At 41.6% G+C, this 16,478-nt stretch overlaps 1 protein-coding gene across 1 annotated transcript; it reads left to right on the top strand.

The window, feature by feature from the left end:
* The first annotated feature begins 155 nt into the window (after window positions 1-155).
* On the top strand, window positions 156-16,127 carry MATN3 (matrilin 3). Its single transcript, XM_059835805.1, has 8 exons — window positions 156-312; window positions 2,339-2,908; window positions 6,501-6,623; window positions 7,056-7,178; window positions 8,430-8,552; window positions 10,060-10,182; window positions 14,611-14,718; window positions 16,072-16,127. The coding sequence occupies exons 1-8, from the start codon at window positions 156-158 to the stop codon at window positions 16,125-16,127; spliced, it is 1,383 nt and encodes a 460-aa protein (XP_059691788.1).
* Window positions 16,128-16,478: the final 351 nt, after the last annotated feature.

Below are 16,478 nucleotides of genomic sequence, written 5' to 3'. Positions count from 1 at the left end.
GCCGGGGCGGGGGAGGCGGGCTGGCAGCCCGCTCCTTCCTGGCGGCCGGCCGCCCCTGGGGAGGAGGCGGCGGGGGGAGCCGATGCCACCTCGGTCGCGCCCCCCGTGGCGGCCGGCAGCTTTAAGCGCGGCGCGGCGGGGCAGGCGGCAGCACCATGGGGCGGGCGCTCGGCATCCTGGGCTGCTGCCTGGCGCTGCTGCCGCCGCTGCTGCTGCTGCTGCCGCTGCCGCCCGCGACGCGGGGCTCCCCGCACCGCCTGCGCCGGCAGCCGCGGCCGGGCGGCGGCCTCTCCGGGAGCCACGCCGCGGCAGGTACCGTACTCCCGCGGGGCAGCGGCAGCTGCCTTCTCCCCGCAGCCGGCTACCTCCCGCGGGGGCTGCGCGCCCCCGGCCAGCCCTGCCCGGGGGCGATGCCCTCCGGCTCGCTCGCTGCACGCTCTGCTCGCTGCTCCCCAGCCGCGCCGGGGACCCCCCACCATCGCTCCTCTTAGGGCGTTTCCTTACACGCTTGGTTTTACAGGAAGGTTGTGCCCCAGGGGCATTTCGCTGTAGCTGCAGCGGTCCGTGGGCCGTGCGCTTGTAGGCAGCAGTGCCAACTACTTTTTTTTAAGCAAAGCTGGCCTTGCTAATCTCTAAAACCTATATAACTCTTCCCTACCTGCGTTCATTTCTCAAAACATCTCTTTCAGACTCACAGAAGGATCAGGCTGCTGAAAAGGTCTTTTTTTCTTGATCTAAGAAAGAAAATTCTTCTGCCGACAAATCTGGATTTGGTCTTTTTTTGTAGGACAAACATTGTGTCTCTCTTTCTTTCATGTCTTAAGCTATGCATCCATGGACAAACATGTTCTCTCAGCTTTCCGAAGGGCACAAAGCCATTCTTCTAAATCCTTAGGCAAAAACTGAGTTATGGGATGCATGTAGAACTATATATAACAGTCCTGGATGGGATCCTAGATTCGTCCAGTCCATTACTCTGTTCAAAAGCAAAATCAGCTCTACTGTTGTGTTTCCTGATGGAAGTAAGATCTATCTGTGCAATTTGATTTCTTCCCCCCCTTTTAACTTGCACAAGAGAAAAAAAGTTTTTTAATGCACTAAAAAAAAAAAAGGTGCTGTTTTCACCTCTACTTTTAAGAGACATGTGAAGAACTTCTATTTTTATTTTTTTTAAAACTGGAATGGAATAATAGAAGTCAACCTGACAGGAGCTGGGAAAGGTGCGTCACATTCCCAAAACAGCTCTTCAGGGAGTGTATTCAAACTGAACACCTCACATTTTTCTATTTAATGCACTGTTGAGCAGGAATGTCTCTTTTGTAGAAATATTGTGCTTTGGGTTGTGTGTTTTTCATAAACCAGCAGTACAAATCCATACCTTGATGGTATAAACTAACCTCACGGTATCGTCAGTGTCAGGTCAGGGTATCAGGACAGAGGGTGCACAGCTTAGCTTGCCTGTTGTTGCTGTCTTGCTTATTTTTTGTCTTCCTAGAAGTGATGCTTGTCTCTGATCTGAGCTATTGCTTTTCTGTTTCTGTCTAGATTTATATGTCAGTGAGGAATTTTAGAAGCTAGAAATATTTGTGTAAATCTTCATTTTTACATGTAAAATTAGTTCATAAATAGTAAGTTCAATTTTCTTCTCTGCTCTAGAAGCCCTTAAACAGTAACAACTTCTAAAGAACCCTTTACCACAGCATCATTTGCATCTTTTTCCTGTTGGCCTTTATTTCTTCTTGTTGTGTACTTTGGATTGTGAATTACAAACACAAAATAATTCCTAATCAGCAATCTATATTGTTACTATCCTAAAAAAAATTGTTGGGGTTTGTTCACTATGTAATCTAGCCAGTTGTTTTACCATTTTATTTCTGTAGCTTATAACAATGGAATTCAGGCTTTATCTTTATAAAAATAAAAAGTAAGTATATTTATATATCATTGCCACATTTCTGTGTTGGCTGTTATGTGCAAACTACAATCCTTTGTTTCAAGGATAGTTAGACATTTTGTGGGCTTAAATGTGGACACATCTTTTAATGCTTAGAAAAGTTCAATTATTTATTACTTGTCAAAATGAACATTTAAGAATTTATATAATAATATAAATATATATATTTAATATATATACACATACCTATTTTATTTATCTATATATTACATATAGATAAAATAATGTGTTGCTCGCTATAATTTTGAGCCTCTTCCTAGACAACCAAGAGTGCCAGCGTTTATCTGGTAGGAGTAGTTTGCCATGACAGCTCTCGCTGCCCTAGGGTGAGAGCTCTGATCCTGTGTAGGAGATGACTGAAGTGTTTTCCTTCCTTCTTGACAGACACTGCCTGCAAGAACCAGCCCCTAGACCTCGTCTTCATCATAGACAGTTCCCGTAGCGTCCGACCTGAAGAGTTTGAGAAAGTGAAGATCTTTTTGTCAAAAATGATTGATACTCTGGACGTTGGTGAAAGAACAACCCGTGTGGCGGTCATGAATTATGCCAGCACTGTCAAGGTAGAGTTTCCCCTCCGAACCTACTTTGATAAAGCATCTATGAAGGAGGCTATATCTCACATTGAGCCCTTGTCTGCTGGCACAATGACCGGCCTTGCCATCCAAACTGCCATGGATGAAGTCTTCACTGAGGAAATGGGCAGCCGGCCAGCAACCTTCAATATCCCCAAGGTGGTCATTGTTGTGACAGATGGACGACCACAAGACCAGGTTCAAGACGTGGCAGCAAGTGCCCGGACAGCTGGCATTGAGATCTATGCAGTTGGGGTAGACCGGGCAGACATGCAGTCCCTGAGGATAATGGCCAGCGAACCACTGGATGAACACGTCTTTTATGTGGAGACCTACGGTGTGATCGAAAAGCTGACATCCAAATTCAGAGAGACTTTCTGTGGTAAGGTGGTCAGTCCAAGAGGGTAGTGTAATTTGGCTCCTTTTGGCTCCTACTGTGGTTCCACTCCCTAAGAAAGAAGTTTTTCTTTATCTCAGAAAGTTGTTTTTCTTTATGAGAAGTGCTATGTTTCACATTTAAATATTTCCTTTACCATCCGTTGAGCAAACATTCAACCCTTTTATTCAGTGGAGGCCAAGTAATGACCTTTCCTTTTGAATAGTGACCTTACCATGCAAGTAACAGACCTGGTTTCAGTGGACCTCCTTGTGCAGTTGGCCCAGTTTAGTGCAAGAGAAAGCACAGCGATCTGGCTGGGATTCGGCTATGTGCATTTACTGACTTACCGAGAGTGCATACTGGAGCTGTGCAGTCTGCTCATTTCTTTTCCCGTCTGGCTGGGAAGCGAGGAGGGTGGAAGTGTGGTTCTGAAGGGCTCCTTATAGATTCAGAGTAGGAAAATCAGTGTGGCAGGTGAACTGTCACCCTAGCTTGAGAAATTTGGTCCAGGATGAAGTGCCCGAACACAATGGCAGATCATCTTGGGATGGGCTTTCACTCTGCAGGCATTGCCGGACTCGCACCTTTCTGGGTTTCTCTGCAACTTGATTTAGACAGGGAACTGTGGGATGGGTTGAATTAGCTTCGCTCTTTGAGGGCTGGTCTTGGAAAAATGCTGGATGTATATTTGGTTTGGTCTAGAACTCCACTAACGATGCTAGGCCAGTGTGGGTTGTTCTTGTAATTTACAGAAAAAAAAGTCATTTATCTGGAGTATTGAGAACTGCCTGTAGATAGCTATGCCACAGCCCTACCCAAAAAATCAAACAACGACTTTTTGACGGTTAAAAAACCTGTATGAAGTAGATTTTTTCTAGCAAATTTCTAAGGAAATTACTTGTAAAATAAATATCCAGCAAGTAATGGGTAAAATCAGGTGTAAAGAACATTGTAAGAGAATTAAAGTAACAGCCATTGCCTTGGGAACTTGACTGGCAAGGTGTTACTTTGCTATTTCAGAGCCTTACTAAAAATTACCACCATACCATTTGAATACCTCTTTTTCTAGGTATGAAATAAATGTGTAGGACCATCTGTAGACAGGACACTTTGCCCAATAATTATCATAGGAAACGCCTTGAGGTTTGGCTTGACAACATGTTGTGTTGCTGATGTGACCACATCCTCTCTCTGGTAGCTGGAAGTGGGTACAAATGCCCACCTAGCTGGGCAGATATGTGCGCTGTGAACATAGCACTAATTTTCCACCTATGTTCTCACCAAAGCAAGTCCTTTCATAGCACCAAAGAAAAAGATCTCTTGTTCTTAAGAGTAAACTTACTGTTTATTGTGCTGAAGCATAGGAATTATGCCCCTACTAAGCTGGAGGATAAACCAGAGAGAGCTCACACATACACCCTTCCAGTGTAACTGAGTTTCCTGCATGCAATTAGCCAGAATCCGTGGGATTCATGGACAAAAATGGGGTAAAGGGAATAGTTTTTCAAAAGGTTCCTATAAACCAAATGAATCTAAGAGGGTCTTGTAAGACAGTGTGGGTAAGCTGGGTCTTTTCCAGCTCCAGACTGCTTTTTGGTCAGAAATTTGAGACTCACCAGTGACAATTAGGATTTTCTTTGCTTTGGCCAAGGCAAATAAATTTGTTTGTAGGATGAACTGAGAACAGGAAGGCTAATGTTCAGGGGCAAAATAGTTGGCTAAGATCAAGTTCTTGATGCACTGAGAGCATCATTCAACATGAGACCATCCTGGAGATGGAAAATCTTCACCTTGAATTGGTGTCCAAGTCAGTGGAAGCTTGACTTTCCTACCACAAAAATCTGACCACTTGAGTCCAAGCTTCTCAGTTATGGTTGAAAATATCACCCACAGATTTTGTTCAGAAGTCATGGAGATGAATTCTCTTACTCCCAAGGGTGTGGCAAAATGAAAAGACGCTGTCTTGTTTTGAGATTTGTTTTTGCCAATGGAAATACAAGACACACTTTCTATCAGCCTTATTAGGGGACATCTAAATCTTCCATGTTTTAGAAAATGGGCAATGTTGCCTTTCATTCAAAAATACATGAGAAGATTCAAGCATTCTTGCTTCTCATTTCTTATGTCACTATTGCGTTGGAGTTTGATTTTACCCACATTGTAACTACTCATGTAAATAACATCTCAGGTAATAACAGACTTGTCCTTCCATTTTTCTCCTTTTCCCTTTTGTTTCCTCCTTCTTTCTTTTCTTTCTTTCCCCCTTCCCACTTTTTTCCTCCACCTTTTTTCCTCCCCCCTCCCCTCTCCCCTTCCCTTTTTCATCTCATCTAAATTTAGTAATCTAAAAATCATCTAAGTTTAAGCAAGAATCTAGGATTCCTCTACAGTCTGTGGAGAGAAACAGAGGCATCTTGAGGTGACCGAAGAAGCAGCAGATCCAAAGCTAAATACACCTCAGAAAAATTGGTCAGAATTAGTTACTTAGACCATCTGTGAAGGAAAAGACTGTCAGCACACATAGTGCGTTGCAGAGACAGCTCAGCGTTACAAGAGTCATTTTGTCTACCCTGTCAACACAACACAGTTACATCAGCTGCCATATGTCACGCTGCTTTTCGTATCACTGTTTTCTGTTTTCTCAGTCTGATGAGATAGCCTTACTGTCTGCTGGGGAATTAGCCGGTCCCCAAAAGTTGAATCTCATTTTGTAGTTTGCAGTTTCAGCTTCTCAGTTCTCTGAGGTTTGGATGTTATTTCTGCACTGCCCTTCAATTAGGAGGTTCACGTGCCTGTAAAGCTACCTTACTGTAGAAACTTTCGTCCGTATCCTCTTTTGGTCTTGTCTTTTTAAACCTGATGGAACAAGGCAGCTGCAGCCCTCGCACACCCTTCTTGCACCGGTGGGTTTCTTTGCTGGCTGATACACCATAATTATGCAGACCCTCTCTTCATCCCTGAGAAGACAGTGTTATCTTAGTCCCACTGAGTCATTTTTCTTTTCCTCCTGGTCTTGATGCTTTTTCTATTGCAGTTTATTTTGTTTTATCTTATTTATTTTATTTTATTTATTGTGCTTTCTGCCACATTGCAGTTTACATGGTAGTTTTTTACAGTGCAGCAGGAATTCATAAATCAGGTCATATGCCAGTGAGCAGAAGTTAGTAAGCTGCCAGACAGTGACTGATACATTTTGGGATTATTTGAACTGGTTGTCTGTAATAGAAAGGGACTGGATATAATAAGCCAGAAGGTCCTTTTCATTGCTGAGTTCTCATTTCCAGTGTAATGTTACTAAATGCCTAAAACCTCTCTCTCCCTGTTGTACCCTTTTCAGATTAATCTTCCCTTTCTGCCACCTCAGGTGGTGAGTTATTTCAGTGCAGTTGTTCCAGTGTTGTTTATGACCTCTTTCTTCTGGCTACAGAATCATGCAAAAGATGCCTGTAACTTTTGTGACGGTGGCACAGCACTGACATTTACTACTACTAATCCAGCAAACAGTTCAAGATGTACTTTGTAAGCATACATTATTAATGCATGTTTCTCTCCTTTGGGATGGCTGAAATGCCTTTTCTGTAAATGCCCTTTGCAGCTGCGAATGTGTGTGCACTTGGGACCCATGACTGCGAGCAGGTCTGTGTGAGTAACAGCGGATCCTACCTTTGCGATTGCTATGAAGGCTACACTCTCAATCCAGACAAGAGAACCTGCTCAGGTATTACTCCTTTGGTAAATGTGTTCAACTAGAAAAAAAATCACTTTTTAACATCATAATTGGATTTGAGAAGCTACTTGTGTACTTCTGGTGAAACAGTGAACGTCTGTATCTCCTTCAGTAATAATATATCTAATAATAAATAATAAATAAATAAAGTCTACTGCAAGTAATGCTCAGAAATAGTTTGATTCCATCACCATCCTTTTTATTATGCCTACAGAACCATTCATTAGGGCCAGATGCCAAAACAAAGTCTTCAGATGTAGACACTGTATAGATATTTTCTCCTAACACTTACTCTATTTCCTTCAATTACTATTGCCATTTCTGAGCTGATTCCAAATAGAAATATATTCAAAAACATGAACGTGCACTTCGCGCCAAACTACTTGTTCTGTTTGAATTGTTTCTCCAATGTGTGTCTTGCAGCTGTGGACATGTGTGCACCTGGAAGGCATGAGTGTGATCAGATCTGTGTGAGTAACAACGGATCCTATGTCTGTGAATGCTATGAAGGCTACACCCTGAATCCAGATAAGAAGACTTGCTCAGGTAAGAATTAAAGGCTACTATAATATATGAAACTCGTGGAAACATGGACATGTTTTCTGTGAGTTACCTTCATTGTTTCTAATTGAAAAATTGCTTACAGACATCAACTCTTAAAATAAGAATTCACCTGTACAATTTCCCCTTGGTTCCAGTAACAGTAAAATTGCATTTTTCTTTAAATGTATTGATTACAAAAGTGCAATTTGGGACTTGCCTACCATTTTATGGTCTTTGCAGTATTTCATAAACATCACGTAGTCCCTGGGAGAGGATAAACCTATTCCAGAGATGCCCACCAGCACTGTTTCTCCATTGGAGAGTGAGTGCCACTCGTCCATAGAGAACTTAAAACCTGATGGTTTTCCCCTGTCCTCTCCATCTCTCCTGTCGAAACTCATTTTTTTCACAGCTTGCTGCTTCTGCTTCCAAGCTGTGCAGGGATCTGCGATATAGCAACCCCAATCTTACACTGGCAGCAGCTTCTTGAATTGTCACCCTGAAAATTTATTGTAAAATTTATTAGAAAATTATTATAAAAACTTCTTTTCCCCCAAGTACTTCTCTGGAGTTGTTTCTTTAAATCCAGAAGTTCTGAGTGGCACCAGCCTTAGGGTAGCTATTTTGTGACTGGTAAGTGCATCCCTCCTTTAGAGAGCACATAAGCATTCTTCACGATGAAGTTTTCACTCTTTTTATTTCTGAAGAGAGAACATAATCTTCTAGTGCTCCTGCTTTTTTGTTTGTTTGTTTGTTTGTTTGCTTTTGTTCTCACTAGGCTTTGTATCTCTTTGCCATTTAATAGCATTTCTACATATCATGCCCGGCTTTTTGTGCCTGCCTTCTGCTCATGGATGAAAGTATGACGTTAAATTTGGATTCACCACAGTTACTGCTAATACTGCAAGAAACAACTTCTGCCTTGACATGTGGCAGGTTATTGCTCATCTCAGTATGGTGTTTTAGCTTCATCCTTACTGGGGATATTCAGGGCTGTTAGAATTGCTGATAAAAATCAGATTGCCTGAGTCGTGGTACAGTAATGTCTTGCAGTCCAGACACCTGCCTCCTGCATTAAATAATTAGTAACTGAATTCAGTTGTCTGCAGCATAATGTAATAATATAGTAGGGCACTGGTTGAATCCTAATTTGAATCCTAATTAAATTGTACTTATAAACGTTGAAGCATTTAATACGCTTGAGTGTCTGGGAGGGATTAATAGCTTTCTTCTCTAAAACATGGTTCACCACAGCCACGGACGTGTGCGCATCTGGAAGGCATGATTGTGCACAAGTCTGTCTGAGTAATGATGGATCCTACCTCTGTGACTGCTTTGAAGGATACACCCTGAATCCAGATAAGAAGACTTGCTCAGGTAAGACCTGATCAAGGAAACATTGTGTTCAGCCAAAACCAAGTAAATTTAAAAAATCAGGTTAATTTATGTTATTTTTCTGACAAATTATCCAAGAGTTTCTGTACAATTCCTGAAAACACAGTGCAACTTTTTTTCTACATGTAATAATTTGAGACCCCTGCATCATGAGTGTGATCACTCTTTCTGGTGGATGTGTTTGGACCTTAAAAAATACTCCAGCCTTAAAGCTTTAGAGGATGGAGGGAAATGTTCTTTCCCAGTGCTGGGCTCTTGTGGAGACCAGGAGCATAGGTATAGCTGGTACTTAAGGATGCACATTTAAGTATATAGTACCTACAAATTAATGTGTTCTATATTATTTTCACTAGATGAGGATTTGAATATCACTCCTAATTTCTTTGGATGTCTCACTGATGATTTATTTACGCAAAATCCTTTCTTCCATTTCCATCGTAATTCCTTTCCTTACTCCATTTTGTGTGACAAAGCGCTGAACCTAGGCTTCCAGTTCCAGGAGGTTCCTAGGCAAATCTCTCCAAATAAGTCATATGTCTCGCATCTCAAAGAGGTGAAGCCTGAGGGCCTCAATATTTCTTCCTGCCTAGTTTAGGAGCTGATTTTGTAAATATAGTTCCTAAGATTAGCTCTCACCTGGCATTATAGAGACGCAATAAACATCTGTGAAGGGAATGTGAATTCAGTTAGGTATCCCCTTTGGGAGTCCAGTCCTGAACCTCCTTTCATAGCACTGATTCTCCCCCTGCATAGTCAAATTTCAGATTATTTCCCTAATATGCTTGCTTTTTTTTTCCTTTTGAATCTCATTTTGCAGTATGCCGCTAATGATTTCTCAACCATCCAGGTCTTTGTGATATAATAAAAATAGTCTAGGTCCAGGAGGGGCTTTTTTCTTTCTTTCTTTGCTTGTGCCTTACTGGACCTCTTCAGTGCAAAGATATCCAAATATAGGAACGCCTTCTCAGCTTGCCCTTTCAGAGCTGACGTGTTAAATTTGGCAGAAAACATCAGCCTCACACATAAAGTACCCACTTTGTAACTGGCAGTGGGTGCCACGTCTCTCTTTTTTTTAGCAGCCATGTATACTCTTCTGTTTATGGTCTTTTCACTCCATAAAACAGTGTCTTATCCAACTCAATTAGAGCTGAAATAATGCCAAATAGTCTCTTAAAATCCAGATATTTGTTCTCTGAAATTCCTTTGGATCATTATTTTGTAACTGGGTCACTGCTAGTTCGGTTCCTTTTGCAATCTGTTACAACTGCAAAAAAGCGTTGCCAGTATTCCAAAAATCGTATTAATTTTGTGATGTTGATAGCCGGATAAAAACACACTCTGTATACCCTACTATGGCTAATAGTGTGCTGACACGCAATAAAAACATCCTGGTTTGAATCCAAATGAAGATAGGTTTGCAAATGGGAATTACTAACACCAACTAAAAAGGCTGAAATTTGGGTATTGTCTTCTCAAATGCCTTCCTCAGCTGTCGACATGTGTGCACCTGGAAGGCACGACTGCGAGCAGCTCTGCATAAGAGACGATCTGTTCTATACCTGTGACTGCTACCAAGGCTACACCCTGAATCCAGACAAGAAGACTTGCTCAAGTAAGAGCAGATTGCTGTTCCCTATTCCCCCATACCCTCTCCAGATAAGTACATGTATTGAAATAGCTCTCATTAGAAGGTTAATATATTTGGATCTGTTTGAGAAACTTTCACACGCATTCAAGTGTTATAAGACAGTTCTATGTCACTCTGCCTTTTCCACTTCGAGCAACATTCAGAGATATAAAGCACTTTGTATGTAACTGTTTACCATTTGGTCTTTCTTTACCACCTTATAACTAAGGCCTTCACTGTATTTAAAAAAAAAAAAAAAAGCAATATTCTGCAAACCCAGAACTGAGACATAACTGAAGAGAGAAAAGCTGGGGTTAGTCACACAGTCACACACTCTGCAGTACTGTGGAAACTGCGTACCACCATCCAGGAGATATTGAAGTGGTGTCCTCCCCTCCTGGCTGAATTTCATGTTGCTGTTTGTTTCTTTAGCTTCTCAGCTAACTTTGTGTTATAGTAAAAATGTAATTTTTATAAAAATGGTTCTTTCGTTCCCGGTCTCCTTACGGTGAAGTTATTGTGTGCTGCAGCTTTTCATAGCATGCCTTTGGAGGTGATCTGGCACTCCACATCTGGTGGGGTCAGGCAGCTGCGGTCAGAGTGAGCATAGGCTGTACAAAGTAAGGACTGAGGGAGACCCCAGTAAGGCAATTAGTTCATCTCGCTGCTCCAAGGCAAGATCAGTTACATATCTCAGTAGTGGTAAGATTCACGTAGGATAGGCTCTCAGCACGGAAAAGCATTGCCATTGGGAAGCAATGTTATCTTGTTTTCGGATAACTTTCTCCAAAAAGCATTCTGTAGGAACTGATGTATGTGCACCGGGAGCCCATGACTGTGAGCAGGTCTGTGTGAGTAATGCTGGATCATATACCTGTGACTGCTATAAAGGCTTTACCTTAAATCCAGATGAGAAAACATGCTCAAGTAATAATTTAATGGTTTGGGTTTTTTTTCTGAATATATTTATTGAAGTACCTCTCTTTAATTTGTTAAATCCTTTTAATCTGTTTGAGAAATGTTCTATCAACTCACTAACTCCCTGAATGTATAAACCCTTTTCATTCTTTTCTGCCTGTTTCCACTAATGTTTCGAGCTAGTTTGATCCTTCTTGCTTAGTTACAGCAATCATTGTATTTAAAATTACAGTTGACTCCTACCTATCACCACACATTTAAGGACTTCACAGTATTAAAAAAAATAATCTGTTACAAATTGCATTTCCTTATGAAATGGGAATAATTGGGGTGATTGGAAAGGCAGGGTTCTGGGGCATCTGTCTCTGGGGCATGGGACTCAATTGCATGCCAGCATTCAGGGGATGGTGGGAAGTCAGAGGGGAACAGAACTGGTGTCAGAAGAACTACTGCAATGCTAAACCATATGTTCTTGTCCACTCCTCCAAGCTGAGTGGGGCGGGCATGAACTCACCAACTGTTTTCCCTTCAGATGAGCAATAATGGCATCAACTGCTGGCAGAACCTCTGCACCATTTGATGTAGAATCATAAGTAAAGTTGGGTTGGAAGGGACCTCAATAGGTACCTAGTCCGATCTCTGGTTCAGAGGAGGAATAACTTGCCATTACATCAAGTGGCTAAGGACCTTATGTAAGAGCAAAGTTATAAAATAGGTGGCTATAGCCAAACACCATCTGCAAAAATAGTAATTTTTTGTAGGTCTGGACTTAAACATAAATGCAGTGTAAAAACACAACTCTAGCATGTTTTGTATGACTTGTTGGGTGTCCCAGTGGCAATGGGAGTGTCCAAGATTTTGAATATCAAATACTGGAAGACTCTAAATTTCACAGAAGGACTGTAGAAGACTTCAGGGTACCCTTGGGCAGTTGCCAAAGTTGGTTGGAAAAGTAATTTTCTTAAAACAGACATAATCCAAGGAGGATCTGTATCTGTCATTGGAGAATTTAAATGCAAACATAAAAAATTAACTGGCAGCTGGTTGGAAACCAACCACGTTGGTGTGATATTTTGAACTGGCCTTCCTCCAGCTGACTCTTGAACAGCTCTTCTTTGTACATTGACCATAAAGCCGGCAGAACATTCCAAAGAAGGGAGCTGAACAAATACAGGTTCAGTGGAATCAAGGAGACACCAGTTTCAAGATTGGCTCTAAGACAAATGAATTTCTGCACTGCTAGAAATGAATCTGTTCATAGATTTTGCAGTTTCCCTGCAAAATGGAAATATCAATGGCATGATTGATAAACATAAAAAGAAACCAAAACAATTCAGAAAAAAAGAGAAATTGTATCCAGGTATAATATTTCTATTGTTTTACTGTTACAATGCTCACATAATTTGTTTGGCATTGATCAGCTATTATAAATGCATTTATATATCTACAGAAAAAATAATTGAATAATCTGCTGTCGTTGCCTTTGCAAGCAACGTAAAAACACAGGTGTCAGGAGACACACACGTAATACCTCTTGATAACTTGTTGAAAGGGTATTTCATAATTGTAGGCCCTCTTTTAAGAAGACTCTGCCTTTGGAAGCTTATTATTCTGGTCTCAGATGTAGACGGTAATCTTATTACAGTACCTGTGCTTCAGTAGCTGTTGATATGTTTGTTCTTAGCCTGCAGCAAGTGGCGCAGCTTGCCTTAACTCCTATTTTCTTCATGGAGTAGGTGAGGTTAAATTGCCACTCATGTAGCTATGAACTCACAGCCATCAGCGGATGCCTGATGTTATTATACCACAATGAAATTATCATCTCTCTGAGCCCTTTGTGATCATCCCTGGTTTTGTGGTGGATTATGGAGAAAAAGGAATTATTTAGGACATCTAGGGCTGGTCTTCTGTATGTCTGGAAGACTGAGGGTAAGACCTAGGAAGAGATTCAATGGAACCACTGTGCAGTATGGCAATGCTTGCTTTCTCTTAAGAGATTGATGACTTCTCTGTCATATAACTGGCTCCTCCATTAATACTGCTGTGCCTTTCTACTAGATTTTAAATTCATTTGGGCCTATTTGAAAGTTGTTCCCTCCATCCATATTCACATGACCTTGGAATGGACTTGTGTTCACACTTCTTGATGAATCAAAAATTATACTCCCTATGCATGCGTATTGCCAATGTTACAAACCAAGAGTACTTGTGGGGTGATACACATTGATTATTTAGCTGAACCTTACTGCTTAGCATTTAAAATTAATACATGTGTTACTGCTTTCATTTTTGTATTGTTTACCAAGTGGTAAATTCAATTCTTCTAATTCCTTCCCAAGCTGAGACTTAGGTATCTAAATTCCACCCACATCTCAGAAACTGATGCAAACTGACCAATTTCTAACACTCTAATCGAGTCTTTATGTGCCTAAAATCACTACGTGTCTTCCTGCTTGGCTTGCAAAACTGCTGGAGGTTTAACTTTGGACTAATGGATTCTCAGAAGTGCTATGTTTGGGAGTGATGGGTACCCCAAATGTCATTAAAATCCAGCTTTGACAGGGCAGCAACCTTGATTTTGTATAGGTAGATAGATTTAGATTCTATTTAGATACATTTAGATACGAGGAAGAAATCCTTTACTATGACGGCAGTGAGGCACTGGAACAGGTTGCCCAGAGAAGTTGTGGGTGCCCCAACCCTGGAAGTGTTTAAGGTCAGGTTGGACGGGGCTTTGAGCAACCTGGTCTAGTGAAAGATGTCCTTGGCCACGGCAGGGGGGTTGGACTAGATGACCTTTAAAGGCCCCTTCCAACCCAAATCATTTTATGATTCTATCATTCTTCTGAAGAGAAGCCCAGTAAGTTAGTCATGGCCTTAAATACAGCTAATTGAATAGATTCTGTTTACAGTGATGCCAGTGGCCTTCCTGTGTAGATAGTCTAGTCTAGTCAAGGTCAAAGTACTACTTACAAGACAGAGACTTGGACTGCAGGTTCTTCTCAGTCTGCATCGCTTGAACACACTCATTTTACTCCCCAGGGTGCCCTACCTTTTGGGATGGGGGATATTCTGGACAAGAGGGAGAGATAACAAGTGAAGGGAAGATTCACACTAGTCTAGTGATTAGAGTTGATGGGGGAGGCTGGTTGGTCCCTGCACCCAGGCCTCTTTTTATATTTTGTTCAATAATGGTCTAATTTAAAGAGCGCAGAGGATCCAGGTAGGCAGGCGAGGAACAACCTGCTCTGCCTCCTCCTCGGTTAGAGTCAAACTCTCTCTTGCCTCTCCTGTTTCTGGACTATGACATTCGTATCTTTGGCTGCACACCAGCCCCTGTTCTCTGCCGTCCCTCCTTCCCGACTGCCCTGGGTTGCAGTGCTTGCTGTAGTCTCACAGCATGAGTTCAACTCCTGTTGCAGAATCAAGCGTTTTCCTGGGATTTAAATGTTTCATAATTGTCATAAATATTCTAAATGCTGTTTTCTCTCTTAGGAGCCATAACGAGCAGTCTCGTAACAACTGAAGAATCCTGTAAGTGTGAAGCCATAGCTGTCCTGCAGGACTCGGTCACTTCACGCCTTGAAGCTCTCTCCACAAAATATATCCTTTTTCTTATGTGATCTTCTGCATTCAGCTTTTTACTGGTATTTCAGAGGGAGCTGCTTTGATGTTAGCCAGGGAAGGAACACACCTCACAACAGAAAGTATTTTCCTGGTAATTTTAGAAATGTTATGGAGCAAAATCTTGGTTGTTGCAAATACCATTATGCTTTCATATTTCATTGAAGGGCTTTAGTATCAAGACACAGATGAAATGCGCATGCCCACATCACCTAGATTATGTATGCTCTGTTGAACATCAAGCACTGCTCTGTTCGTAATTCTTCCAGATGACTTTCACTGTTAAAACAAATGCTCAGTTTTGAGCCCTCCTATTACGTCCCAAAATTTTCAAGACAACTTCACAGGCAGTGTGACAACAGTCCCATTAGCTGCAGTATTCCTCTGCACCCCACCTCCACAGGCAGGCAATTTTCACGCACCCAAGCAATTTTCATGCACAACCTTCTTTTCCGTGAAAATGTGCTGGCCTATTAATATCCAGCTGCTGGGATATACGAGAACGGGAGAGCTGCAAGGCAGGGTGCCGAAGTTGGAGGCACTGGGCAAGCCTCGGGTCCGTGGGACATCTGAGGTGCAGGCTGGCAGGTGCCAGCTACGCTGCGCTGGCATTTGCCGGTTTCATTTGCTGCAGTGCGGCGCCTGCGGCAGCAAAAAGAAATGTGGTCAGCCCCCAGATCAGACATTTCACAAATATGTGGCAGAGAAAAAAACAAAAAAAAAAAAGAGAAGGTGGTGAACTCTGTGGTACCACAGCAAACCTGAATGCTGGAATAAATGCCCTCGGATGGCATGGCAGGAACTAATAACTGGAAGTTAAAGTTGGGCAAGCTGTGATTCAACATAAGGCACGATTTTTAGAAGTGAGAGGGGTTGGTCATTGTGACAATTTACCAGGATTTTCATCACTGGAAATTTTTGAGACTACATGCTTTTTTCCGTAAAATGCACTCTTGTTCAAATAGTAATTGATTTAGGGGAGTACTTTATCACAAAGAACTGATGCTTTCTTTCAAAGTTATTGTTTGGTGGGCAATTTGTATCCCTAGCATCCTTTCAAGAAAACCTGGAAAAAGCAGCAGAGACAATCATTTGCTGCTCCTCAGCCCCGAATGTCACTTGGTCCAACCCCTTCTAAGAAATTAGGGTCATTGAGGTCATTTGGGAAGTGGCCAGACCTTGACAGATCTCTAAAATGTTTTGAAATCTCTGGTTCAAGAATGTATTGACCTCATTGCTCAAAACAGACTGTTTGTTGAAAATGCAGCAATGAGGAAGATTATAAAGCAAACCTTATAGCCATCTATTATATTGCCCTTAACAACTGACCACTAGATGAAGTGTCTGAGAAGCTGCAGGTGTATCAAGGCAGACAGCTGGTTGTATGAGCTATTATTCTACTGAATTCTAAAATAATCTTTCAGAAGCAATCCTTTTTATTGTGTTCAGCAAGCTTTATTTTGTGGCACAGCTTACAAAACAGCAGTTGGTTTGTTATTATTGACAAATGTCAAGAAGACTTCAGGAAGACAACTGTCTTGAAAATACAGTGACCCTGAAGATCTTCATGTACAGCCACTTTATAACCATAAAGCTACCTGTACCTGCTGTGCTTCAGATTGTACTACAAGTAGTACAGCAGGTACTGCTTCTCTGCAGTAACTGCATTTTTATTCTCTTATTTAAAAGTAAATGCAGAAAAAATGAATGGATACAGTATATCACATTATATAAAACTG

Source organism: Gavia stellata, chromosome 2 (assembly GCF_030936135.1).
Source record: "Gavia stellata isolate bGavSte3 chromosome 2, bGavSte3.hap2, whole genome shotgun sequence".
NCBI classification, from domain to species: Eukaryota; Metazoa; Chordata; class Aves; order Gaviiformes; family Gaviidae; genus Gavia; species Gavia stellata.
The sequence above is the reverse complement of the archived record's forward strand: the minus strand, read 5'-3'. Positions and strand labels throughout refer to the sequence as shown.